Source organism: Canis lupus, chromosome 33, assembly GCF_048164855.1.
Source record: "Canis lupus baileyi chromosome 33, mCanLup2.hap1, whole genome shotgun sequence".
Taxonomy (NCBI): Eukaryota; Metazoa; Chordata; class Mammalia; order Carnivora; family Canidae; genus Canis; species Canis lupus.
Window position 1 is genome coordinate 2,811,081 of NC_132870.1, and position 13,553 is coordinate 2,824,633.

The window sequence follows — 13,553 nt, forward strand, 5'->3', positions numbered from 1 at the left end:
AAGTGGTTATTTAAAAGGAGGGATTTTAAAAAATGAGGGATTAGTGTGAGCCTTGAGGTGAGGGGTGGAAATCTACTTGGGCTAAGAGGTTGGATGAAGAAAGCCAGAGCTCCTTGCTGACTGGATGAATTAAAAAAGAAGGGATCCCTGGGTGGCACAGCGGTTTGGCGCCTGCCTTTGGCCCGGGGCGCGATCCTGGAGACCTGGGATCGAATCCCACGTCGGGCTCCCTGCATGGAGCCTGCTTCTCCCTCTGCCTGTGTCTCTGCCTCTCTGTCTCTCTCTGTGTGACTATCATGAATAAATAAATAAAATCTTTAAAAAAAAAAAAAAAGAAGAAGACTACTGCACAGGTGCTTAGGGAAAGCGTATACATCTGAAATACTATCTATATACATTTTGAAACAAAGCATCAGAAAAAAAAAAAAAAATCTTCCGGATAGGAGGATGGGCCATTGCTGACAGTCAGCCAGGGAATCAATTGATCAGCAAGTAATTAATGACCTCCTGCTGTGTGCTTAGCATGATGCAAGACTTTGTGATACCATTGACATTGACCCACAGGCTTTTGATAAACACTGCAGTTCACACTTTTTATAAAATTCTTAAGAGTTCTCTAAGTTTGTATCAGATTCCTTCAGAAGTGTTAGTATAAATATTTTCTAAAACATCAGTGAACCAAGTCCCTGATTGGTATCAGAATGTTAATTAAAATGTCTGATGCTGATAATGCTGAGTTATTTCCAGTTCAATTTAGTGCTATTCAAGATAAAGACCAGCCGGTATTGGTTTAATAATTTATAACTGAGCAGCCCATATCTATAGAAATCTCAGAGTCAAGTGCTGAGAAAAATCCAGCACAACCTGTTTTACACAGTGGGATGCCCTGGCTGAAAAAAATTTACAGCAACCAAGTTCATTGGTGGTTCATGCTTTGAATTTTATAAATGTTAGATATAAAGGTTGGGGAAATTCAAAGGAGAAAAACCTCCTCATTCTTTAGTCTTTTAAGTATTTGTGCTGTTATGAAGGGCTTTTCTAACTCTAGCTAACATAATAAATCAAATTAAGTTTAGAGGTTTATGTTAGCATTCTGTCTCCCTTCCTCCTCTCTTTTCTTCTCTTTTTCCTTAATTTTATACTCATTTTCCTTCCTTGCCAAGGGAACTCTTTAATTTTTTATAAATATTTAATTTATTTATTTAGAGAGAGGGCATGCATGCATGCAATCCCTCCTTTTAAATAACTGCTTCACCCATAGATGCCCTCATCTGTGAGGGGGAGGAGACAATCTTAAGCAGACCGTGTGCTGAGCGTGGAGCCTGACACCAGGCTCGATCTCACCACCCTGAGATCCTGACCTGAGCTAAAGCCAAGAGTCAGACATTCAACCGACTAAATGACCCAGGCACCCCTGTTTTAATTTTTTAGATCTTTTTGTTTTTATGGGCTCATGTAAAATGACTATTCTTTTGAGTGTATACATCTTTTTTTTTTTTCTTAAATAATATTGTGTTGGGCAGCCCAGGTGACTCAGCGGTTTAGTGCCGCCTTCAGTCCAGGGTGTGATCCTGGAGACCCGGGATTGAGTCCCATGTCAGGCTTCCTGCATGGAGCCTGCTTCTCCCTCTGCCTGTGTCTCTCTGCCTCTCTCTCTCTCTCTCTCTCTCTCTCTGTTGTGAATAAATAAAATCTTTAAAAAATTGCGTTATAGAGTTTGTATTATTCTTTTTTTTTTTTCGCTCAGCATTGTTTTAAGAGTCCCCTGTGTTGCTATGTCATCTAGCCTTTTACTTCTCGCTGCTGCCTAGTACTTCCTGGGCTGCATCCTCCATAGCTCACCCATCCACTGTTCATGACAGACTCCCCACTTCCCTCCATCCCCATGATGTCCCTAGAGCCTCAAACACATCCTTTCGTGAACCTGCGTGGAAGTTTCCCTGAGATGGGTAATCTGGGAGCAGAACTGTCAGTTTCTTAACTGTCCATGTTCTTTATTTGATTAATAGCATCTATACTCTCAAGTGTGACTCTTGTCTCATCTCCACATCCTTCCGCCATTTGGAATTACCAAGCTTCAGATTTTTTTTCTGGTTAATAGAAATACTGGGACATCCTGTTTTATTTGCATTTTATGATTATTAATGAGTTTGAGAATATTTTCAGCTTTATTGGACTGGTGTCCCTACCTCCAAGCCTATTTTGACTTTAAATCACATATTAAATTGGATACACCGGTGGGTGTGCCTCAGAGTATTAGTTATGTTTGGCTCAATGAATAATTATCTGTTTTTCCTTCACTGTGAAAACAAAGCACAGAGTACTTTGAAATGTTGGAATCAAGGAAACAGAACTCAGCTGAGCAGCCAGAGAATGTGATTATCATGTTGATACCAACTGTGAACTTTGTAAAGAACAGACTTCTCTCCTCCCTTTGCTCATTACTGACTTTCTCTGGTGGATTTCCTCCCCCTTAGCTTGTGACCAATCCTGTAAGAGTTGTGGTCCCAATAGTCCCAGGTGTCTTACCTGTGCTGAGAAGACAGTATTGCATGATGGGAAATGCATTGCTGAATGCCCTGGTGGTTACTATGCTGAGGCCACTGGCAGATGCAAAGGTAAGACATGGGTAATCATTGTCATCATCGTCATCATCAAGAAGGGTTTAACATTCTTGACAACACTTGGCACCATCTGCTACTCACTTGGGAATTTGTATCTATGATGGGAAAATGACAAATGAAAAGGAATGGCTTTTTCATTATGGAACCTGCATGTATTTGGTGTGGGAGTGGGTGGATGCTATGGGACTTAAGTGATTAAGTAAAGTGGTATGCGTATCAATCATCATTAGAGATCAGTTGATCCTTTTCAGACCAAAGAACATCTTTAAGATCCTCATGTAGTCCTTGTGTACTCATAAACCATAACTAACTTAGGTTGTAGATATAACAGAATCATTTCTTAGGTGGCATATATGGGCAACAACATATCACAAAAATGAAATAAAAAATAAATCATATTTGAGCTTGTAAAGCCAAAGTCTGTATCTATTGAAAATTTGGTCTTATGTGCTATTTATATAGTTTCTTTCAGATTTATACGACTTTAACTGTGAAACATTCTTATTTGAGAGTTTATAAATTTCTTCTTGTATACACTTGTGTCTTTCCTTACAGACAACTAGGGGACCTTACTGCTGCCTGGGATACCTAGTTACCCGTCTCCTCCAAAAGAAACATGCATATTCTCACTTACACCTATAGTGTGGGTTAGTGGCGGAATACTTAGATCTGTCCCACAGCCGTATCAATCTCCCTCTTGTCTGCCAACCTCTTTACTCACCCAATTCCACAACATCCTGCCCCCAAGGGTCTCGTTCCATTTCCACACTCCCCTCTCCCAGCTCTTGCTCATTGTTCTCTGCAGTCTTCTAGTATCTCAACCCTGTCTCCTCAGACAGGCCATGGTACCATCTGTAAATCAGAATCAGAGATGTCCCACTGTTATCACCCAGGACTAAAGCAGCAGAGATGCTGGTCTGACACTGTCATATGTAAAGATTGTTTAATGTAATTCTTACTTAAAATCCTACAATGTCAGACCTAGAAGTATCTTAAATGATCATTCAGTCCAGCCTCACAGTGCATATGCCAAGGAACCTAGGCCTGGTGAGACCCTGACGTGGCTAAGGAGATAGATAAATTAGTGGACAAGCCAGCCAAAATTCTGGTGCTTCCAGCACTCAGATGCATAAACTTTTCACTCTTACCCATTCAGGTAGGGCGTTTTAGGTTCAGACAGACTGAGGGCTAACTCTCATTTTTGCTACTGATTAGCTCTGTGATCTTGGGTGAATTTTAAAAAAGTTCCTAAGACGTCAGTTTTGTCATCTGCAAAACCTCATCATTGCTATGAAGATTAAATGCAGCAAAGTGTATACACCACTTAATAGTGGAGAAATAGAAACACTAAATAAAGGGTAGTTAATAATAGAACATGTATAAAAGATGGGTAAAGGGTCACTGTGGACAGTTATGGGTGTGATGCGACCTCCTAAAACATCTTTCCCCTTGATTTGGTGTGATAGCTGAATGGGATTGAGAGTGATATAGGAGGGGCTTCCTGGCACATAAGGAGCCCAGCCGAGAGTAGGGTCTCTAATCATTTGGGTTCCATGGTGTCCCTCTCACTCTCTCCCTCAGTTTGTCATAATTCATGTGCCAGCTGCTCTGGACCCACGGGCTCACACTGCACAGCCTGCATCCAGCCCCAGGCTTTGCGCCAAGGCCACTGCCTTTCCAGCTGTGGAGAGGGCTTCTACCCTGACCATGGGGTCTGCAAAGGTACTGTTGGTGTCACTATCATTCTTAAGAGACGTTTCTGTCACAAGGACAATGTTTTGAGTTCCTTTTCAGTGCACTTTTCCCTATAGTGTATCTTATATGGCTATGCATGCATTATGTTCTTTTCTTTTTCATTGCCAGGGGATAATCTGAAAAAAATCACATTGGGATATTTGTGATGACACGCCAAAATTAACGATTAATTTTCTGGCCATCTTTGAGAGGATTGCCATTTTCCTTACCGTACATTAAGACAAAACCAAACTCTTACTTCCTCTTTTTCCCTGTTCTCCTAGCATTGCTAATATTTCTCTTGGTCTTTATTTTGTATTTCCCTGAAGAACTTTTTTTTGTTAATGTTATAGCCAAGCAAACGGAGTTAGTAGCAATGCCTCTGGGCTGAAGGAAATGGAAACTCTTAAATAGCTGTTTGCCAAAAGGGCTTTGGGCTCATTGGGAGGGCAGGATCATTTTCTTGTGAAACTAGAACATTGGGAGCAAACAATATAATTAGGTGAAATTAATTTACATGTATTTATATGTAGGGCACCTTGGAAAAGAGTTTGAGAATAATTATAAGAATGTATATATCTTTATATATATTATATATGCATAAATTGTTATATATTTCACATATATACGTATATTTTTATATTTTTAATTTTAAATACATATATGTATGTATATATCACAGGGCAGCTGAAATAAATATTCTGAAAAAGAAAATTGAGAAAATCTTTTAAAGCACTCTCTTGCACTCTCTTAGAGTTAATTGTATCAAAGCTAGTTATATCAAAGAGCTCTTGTAAAGAGTTAATTATATCAAAATGTGGGCATGAGATACTTCTAGTACTCTGGCTCTGATTTCAACCAGTAGCCAAGGAAAACAAGACACTGTGACGGATTGTCAAATTCTTGTTGTTCCTCCAAAGTGGGGCTCTTCCTTGTCTAGAAAAGCAGCCTTTCCTCACATAAATTCTAGGATGACTTTGTTGCCTGGATGCCGATATGGTGGGTGATGGATGACATAATGGACAATAGTGCAATGACTATCTTTGCAAAAAACATAGTGATGGCCTTTGTGTGGATGCTTCTTAAAGTCTTCAATAAAAACTGTGGCCATGATATTAAAACACCATTCAGTAAATGGGTATCTGGAGAACCAAGCCAATATTGTCCAGTTTGCTGGGTTTTTTCATGCTCTAGCTTGACAGCCCTTATAAAACCTGAGAGATGTGTGACTAGTTAGTATCACCCTCACTGTTCCTCTCACAAATATTATCACCCTGTACTATGTATAGAACACTAGAAAGCAATTTTCTGATCAGATGTATTTGGCAAACTCTTCTAAGTGGTTTAGATTTAATTAGGGACACCCCTTGGCTGTAACATGTAATATGACCCTTGGATTGTTTTCTGCATTTTGTTCTTATTGGCAGCCTGTCATTCTTCTTGCCTCACTTGTGTGGGTCCAGAGCCCTCTCACTGTGCCCAGTGTAGGAAGCCTGATGAAGGACTGCAAGTTGAACATCTCTCTGGGGCGAACATCACCTCTGGCGAGTGTCTGCCCCAGTGTAGAGCCCAGTTTTACTTGGAGAACACCGGGCTGTGTGAAGGTGAGCAAGCAGGATTTGAGGATTTAAGGTACCTTCTGGGCTTTGCTCTTGAGAGATGAGGCAAGAAAAAGCCTTTGTTTTCATGTAAGAATTGTTCCAGGATGCTTGCAGATGGCGCAGAAGATGGACATGCCAAGCAGTGGCCCCTACTGATATTCTCCTTCCCTTGGTGAATAATAGATAATCTTAGAGAGCTGGTTCCACTTACTCCACTGTCCCCAAAGTTACATTCTAAGAAGTTCCTGACGGGAAGTATTTCAGACACAGTGTGAGTAGCTAAGAAAGACCCAGAGCTCATTGTAGAATTCCATTTATTATTTCTTCTAATTTGCTACCCTGAATGAATATGAATTGGTCCCTTCAGGGTAAAATCTGGACTTCTGTCAAAATTTAGAAGTTCATTCTTGGGATTGCCTTTGCATATCATCTACAGAGAATTGATACCATCCTGAATAATTTGACTCAATAGCGGGTCATCTACGATTGAGGAGATAAAGGGGAGATATATATAATTTGGAGGGAGGTAAGGGAAGCCCCTCTCTGTTCCTATAAGAGGTTGCCTTGCTGTTGGTTGAATTTTTTTGACTCTCAAGCTACTTTAAAAGATGAAATACTTACATATTTCATTATGAATGTAACATATGTTCATTAAAGGAAACTTTGTAGAAAAAGTAGGAAGATAATCTGCCCACCATCTATCACATTCTACTACTTTGGTATTTGCCTTTACCATTTTGCTGTAATATATCCAAATCTTTTCCTATGCATAGCTTTGAGGTTTTATTTTTACAATGTAACTGTAAGCATGCTGCAGATTCAATTTTGTATCCTGCAATATCCAATTTTATGTTGGAATATACTCTCACATGGAAATGACAGATATCAAGATTAAGTTAAAAGATTTTGACACAGTGAGTCATATGGCATAGTAGGAAGCATGCAGATTTGGAATACAGAGATCCCAGGCCAGACACTTAAGCTTTCTGAGCCTTTGCATTCACAGCATTAAAATAGGGATAATTATCTTTCATATAGACTTTTTGCCAGGATCAAAGGAGGTTAGGAGTGTGAAAGTTCTTGGTAAATGGTGAAGCCCCGTACTCAATTGTTAGAAATCTCAGTCCAAATACTCAAGTGTTCAGGAACATTATAGAGGTAATCCCCTGCTCCCTGATTTGTACCATGCTCCGGGGAAGTTACACAGTGCCTAGAAATTAGAAGAAGAGTCTTTACTCTTCCAGATACACTGGTGGTTTCCACCCACATATGCATTGCCTATACTCTCTGTGGTCCCTTAAACTCTCATGGCTCTGTTTCCAAACTAATTCTGAAATACAGGAATCTTTGTCGCTAAGAGTCCCAGTGCCTTCCCAAGGCACACACCACACAGCCTTTCCCTCTGATCCTGGGAGAAATCAAGAAGAAATCTTCGCAGGCTACTCAGCATAATTAGCCTCTTCCAGGCATTTTGAACACTATATTAAAAATGAAAAATAGGGAATTCAAGGATGGATCAGAAAAGAGAAACAAAAATGATTAACACTTATAAAATTAAGTTACAAATAAAAATTAGAGTGAACAGAGTTATTCAGCCAGAAAATAATATTACTGTTGATTTGGTACACACCATGAGCCAGTCACTAGGAGAAGTATCTCACTTGTTTTTCACTTAACTCTGGTACCAACCTTACGGGGTGAGTGGGACAGCTGTTTTAGAAGAGAAGTGGAGGCTTCAGGAAATTAAGGCTATAGCTTGTTCAAAGTCATGTATCCAGCACAGAGTAGAGTCCAGTAGAATCCAAGTCTGCCTGACTTCTGTGTCCATGCTCTAAACCATGTTGTTATTGTGTTATGGGCACTGATGAGGCAAAAAGCACAACATACTAATACCACAGGATTGGAACATCTTAAATTTAAGGAAGCATCCTCAACAGAGGGGAGTTTTCTGGGAATCCCTTCTTCATAAGAGACACCTTTTAAAGAGGATTAGAGTCTAATTCTTGTGGAATGGTTTAATTGTGGTCCCATATGAAAGGTCTAGATTGACCTCTGGAGTCCCTTGTGGTCTCATGATTTTATGCTAGTTCACGTAATATTATTAGGTATCACACTATATAGCTATCTACTCACATTTATTACTAAATCCTTGTGCAGGGTCGCCTGTGTGGCTCTGTGGTTGAGCAAGTGCCTTTCGCTCAGGGTGTGATCCTGGGATGCAGGATCGAGTCCCACATCAGGCTCCTTGCATGGAGCCTGCTTCTCCCTCTGTCTGTGTCTCTGCCTCTCTCTCTCTCTCTCTTTCTGTGTCTCTCATGAATAAATAAATAAAATCTTCAAAAGAAATAAATAAATCCTTATGCAGTCTCTGATATGTAGATTGCTATACTCAATTCATAAGTGATGAGAATGTGGCAGAAAAGGTTAATTGAGTTGCCCAAGATTCTGTTGGGAAACTGAATGCAGCCACCAGTTGTTTCCAAGCCTATCTGAGTATTAAGTGTGTTGATGGATGTGTTTCCTGTCACTCATCTCATATCTCTAGAAACCTTTCTCCTTTCCCACAATCTGTTCCATTTTCGATTCTGCCGAAGTGTTGTCTATGTAATCAGGCTTGGGAGCCCTATGAGACTGCATTGGGCTCTCCTTCTCACATGTTCCTAGAAATACCCTTGCTTCCTTGCAGAACATTTAAAAAGGTTGAAGGTCTTTTTTTTTTTTTTTTTTTTTGTGGCTGTACCATTGAGGGTTTCTTTTAAAGCACATTTGATCTCAAGTGCTTTTCTATAAAGAAGAGAAAAACAACTGTTTTCTAGAACTCTCCCTCTTCCACTCTGTGAGACTGCAGTACAGAGCGATTAGAATATTACTGTAGCTAATGAAAGCAAGAAACCAGATGCATTACAGGAAGAAGCAATTTACTTAAGAGTCTAAAGTGGTGTCAGAAGTTATCATTAAAGTTTCAACTCAGAGCCACATGACAATCCCAAGAATTATCTAGTGGAAGATGAAACAAAAATACTCAAGCTATTTGACTAACATCCACGTCTATGATTGAAGGAAGGAAAAAATATAAAATTAACAAACAGGGACCAAAGAGGACATTGTTTATTAGTAGCTGGAGGGCAGCCTGTTTTTATTCATTCCTCCTACAAGTGTCTATTGAGTGTTCAATCAGTGCTGGGCATTTTCTAGGGGCTGGGGGTACACTCATGAATGAGTCAGACAAAATTCCTACCCTCGTGGAATTTATATTCTAGTGAGGGAAACAGATAATAAATAAATGAAAAACAACAGCAGCAACAAAACCCATGGTATGTATGTGGCTAGTGGTCTGTGTTCTGAAGCCCACCGCAGGATAATGAGGAAGAAAAAAAAGTTGGGCTAAGGCGGACTCCAAAACAGAAGGTGCTCTGGTGAGGGGGTGGGTGGGCATGGGCATGTATTTGTCCTGTGATTTTTGGCTCATTCTCAAAAGTGAGAGTGGGTACTTCAGAAGACAGAGCTCTGACATTACACTCCCCCCCCCCCCCACATGGCCTCTATGTTTGCAAACTGTGCCTAGAAGTGTTGGTACAAAAGAGTCTGTTACTAATTGTGAAAGACCATGTGGAGGCATTTTCAGTAGTCAACCAAAACTGTGCATGTTTATCCAATTTTAACATTTAGTGTTAACTAAAAGAATTTTAGTAATGTGATCCAGAGTTCACCTCACCTATTTAACTGATTGTGTTAGCATTGATAGAGTCTAGTTTATTGAAATAACAATAACAACAACAACAACAACAAAAAACAGGAAATACCCATCAACTCTTTTGAACAAATAATAAAAATTCAATCCCTTCAAAACCTCCAAACATCAAAAAGGTATCCCCTTACTTTTTTTTTCTTTTTTTTAAGATTTTATCCATTCATTCATGAGAGACACAGAGAGAGGCAGAAACACAGGCAGAGGGAGAAGCAGGCTCCATGCAAGGAGCCCGATGTGGGACTCGATCCCAGGATCCTGGGATCATGCCCTGAGCCAAGGGCAGATGCTCAACCACTGAGCCACTCAGGCATTCTATGCCTTACTTTTTTTTTTTTTTTAATCCCTTACTTTTTTATTCATCTCCCCCTCCACTAGTTTTCCAGGCCTCCCTAAGTTCATGAATCTATCTGAAGTCTCCAGGGTGGAGCTGGGTAGGGGGCTGCTATCTTATACAATTCCAGGGTACCATTCTCATGGTAATTCCTATGAGGGGTGGCTCCTGGAGTCATTTAGTGACTGTGCAGCCCATGAGGCTATACCTGGCAGCCCAAGGTGGATAGACAAGACCAAGGACCTGGAGCTCTTGTCACTGGGAGGCCTCTTTTCTTTCCTGAGAATGTTCCTAGGATCAGGTCAGGTCACTCAGTCATTTCAGATTCTCTTTACACTGCTTTTGAAGTGTTGTTTTTTTCTTTTAAAGGATTCAACTACTTTGTAGCCTTAAATTTTAGTTGAGGTCTCTGTAGAACAGAGCTTTTCATAGGCATCTCTTGGGAATCTTGTTAAAATGTGGATTCAGATTTAGTAGATGTAGGATGAGGTCTGAGTTTCTGCATATATAGCATGCTTCCAGGTAAGGCTGATGCTCCTGGTCCAAGGACTGTATGTGAGTAAGCAAAGCCTCTCATTAAAAAGGGCAAGTATATATTATTTTATCATTGTTATGCTTCTAACTAAAACAGTTTAAAAAAATTTCAATTTTTATTTCTTCTCTTTGCATGCATAGTACATATTACAGAGACTTTAAAAAACATAGGTAAGAAAAATAAGAAAACAAAAACATCTACTACTAGACTACCCAGATTTAGTGAATAAAAATGTAGAATTAAGAAATAAAAATATTTAACAGATTAAAAAAGGAATTTTTTAGTGTAAATATATCCCAAATATTGCCTGAGGTATTCTAAAATGCTATTCAACGTTTATCTGAAATTCAAATTTAACTAGGTATCCTTTATCTGTAAATCCTACCTATAACCCTTCAATCTTGAGATAACCCCTTTTAATCTTTTGGCATAGATTTTTACAGTTGTTTATACACACATCTGTGTGTATATATATGTTTCACTTAATAGTTTATAACTTTCTTATAACCAAGAATTTTGTTAGAAATTCAGTAAGTTTGGGGCACCTGGGTGGCTTAGTTAGTTAAGCATCTGCCTTTGGCTCAGGTCATGATCTCTGCGTCCTGGGATTGAGTCCTGCATTGGGCCTCCCTGCTCCCCAAGGAGTCTGCTTCTCTCTTTCCCCCTCTGCCCACCCCGCTCATGTGTGCTCTCTCTCTCTCTCTCAAATAAATAAATAAAATCTTTAAAAAAAATTCTATAAGTTTACATTTACTTTCATTTTGCAGATGAAGAATGTAAGGCTTAAAAAGAATCAACTAACGAATGATTTAGCAACCGAGGATCCTAGCTTTAATACAGGACATAGTTGCTCAGGAAATATTTCCTTCTTTCCAAGCCTGGATCTCTTGTACTTCATTTCACACTAGAGCTTTACAATTGAATTTCAGGCCAGGCCATCTCAATTAGTAATGCACCATGTCAACAACTTGGCAGCGGTGACCAGGACCGGATCTGAACATGGTCAGGATGATTAGATTAGCCAGGTAATTGCCCCGATTCTGTGGCAAATGAATGGTGGATACTTTCCATTCCCACACAGTTCAGCAAGAGAGGTCAAGATGATCTAATTTTGAGGGAATTATAAATTTTTAAAAGTGAACTTTATGCTGCAATAATGAATTTTACTTAACATGTCTTTTGACATTGTATGTTCAGTAGATACACTGCTTTAAAGAACGCAGAGGTAATAAACATCACAGTGGCTCCCCTTCCTGCAGTGACATCCTACTCATTATACTTATAATAATCAGGTAAACATCAGGTAAATTTTAGCAACTGAATTTTTCCAGGCCTTCTTTTTCAGTCTTAAAGACAGTATTGCCTCTCTAGGCTGGGTTTTGCTGCAGGGGGCAAAACTACACAGAGTCAATACAGGTTTGGTATCAATTAAAAATTTTTTTTTTCTTCTAGTTTTGCTGAGATAGAATTGACATATAACATTGTGTTAGTTTAAGGTGTACAACATAATGATTCAATATGTATATACTGGGAAATGATCACTTAGTAACTTTCAAATATACAATATTGTTAACCATAGTCACCATGCTGTCCATTATTACATCCCCAGACTTATATATGGGAGTTTACATAGTTTGACTACTTTTATCCATTTCCTGCCTGGCAACTAGCAGTTTTTTCTCTGAACATTTATTGTTCCACCAGCTCTAGCGGTTGAGTGTTTTTCGAACCGTTTGTGATTGTCTGTGCCACCTTCTTTGTTCTTAGTGGCCCCCAGTAGTTGAGGGTGTCCTGAGACTTGTCAGTGTCCCAAAGGGGAGGACCTCAGCCAGCACGGAAGATGCTGGCTGATTGAAACTGGAGCCTCAAGTAACAGCTTTTACAACATGCAAATATACCTCTTTCAAGAGAACACTGGGAGATGGTATTTCTGTGTGCTCCCTCTGCACTGAGCCTGGGAGTGACAGCCAGCCGGTTAAGAACTGTTTCTTTGTTTAATACAGTCCCACTGAACCAGTGAACTCAAACCTCACTGACTTACCAGAGCCAGGCTGTCAAGGGTGTGCCAGACATGTGCATCAGATCTTTGCAGGAAGACACTAGTGACTGGGAGCAGGGCAGAGGTAGAGCACGGATATCGTGTCCACTGCCCAGGTCTCCAAAGAGGATCACAGGATGTGGGCCTCTATGTGTGTGTTAAATTAGAAACCTCACCCTTAGTTGGCAGTTTTTAAGATATACAAATAGGTCTCTTTCAGGGAAAGAGAGGGAGAATGGGCATTTCTGACTGCCGTTGTCTGGGGGACGGTGGGAATAACCACCACCTGTCCTTGTGAGTCCATTAAGAAATGTTTCTTTAGGGGTGCCTGAGTGGCTTCATCAGTTAAGTGTCTGCCTTTGGCTCTGGTCATGATCCCGGGGCCCTGGGATTGAGCCCTACATGGGGCTCCCTGTTCAAGGGGAGCCTGTTTCTTCCTCTTCTCCCTGCTCCTGCTCTCTCTATCTCTCATAAATGAATGAATGAATGAATGAATGAAATGTTTCTTTACTTTCTATAGTCTTACAGATTTTGTGGATGCAAGCCCCTTTGGCTTTCAGAGCTAGGGACCCATCCCTCCATGGACTCTTAAAAGTTGGGGCATCTCATGTTGACTCTAAACCCTTCATTCCTCAGGGAGAAGCTGGGAGTTTCTTCCTGTTTATGGTCCTGGGGGTGGGGGTGGGCATGGCAAGAGTGTCCCAGCCTTCCTTACCTGTTTCCATATAGGTTTTGTTCTCATTTGCCCCATGTGTAGGAGTCCCTCAACCGGTTAACTACTTTCTGGATTTCTTGCAGAGGGAAGTGTTCTATGTGTAGCTGTAGATTTGTTGTATCTGTGGTAGGAAGTAAGCTCAGGGGCCTCCCATATCACCGTCTTGGGCTGGAACACCATTTTTTCCTCTCTCTAAATAGGAAGTTCACCAATTATTTTGGTCA

General features: G+C 40.2%; 1 protein-coding gene across 1 annotated transcript in view; it reads left to right on the top strand.

Annotated features, from left to right (window-relative positions):
- Positions 1–13,553, top strand: part of FRAS1 (Fraser extracellular matrix complex subunit 1) — a 435,467-nt gene that overhangs the window by 209,840 nt on the left and 212,074 nt on the right. Inside the window, exons 16-18 of the mRNA XM_072810116.1 lie at positions 2,478–2,618; positions 4,206–4,346; positions 5,786–5,962. Of these exons, the coding sequence (XP_072666217.1) occupies positions 2,478–2,618; positions 4,206–4,346; positions 5,786–5,962 (459 nt within the window). The remainder of the gene's footprint in view (positions 1–2,477; positions 2,619–4,205; positions 4,347–5,785; positions 5,963–13,553) is intronic.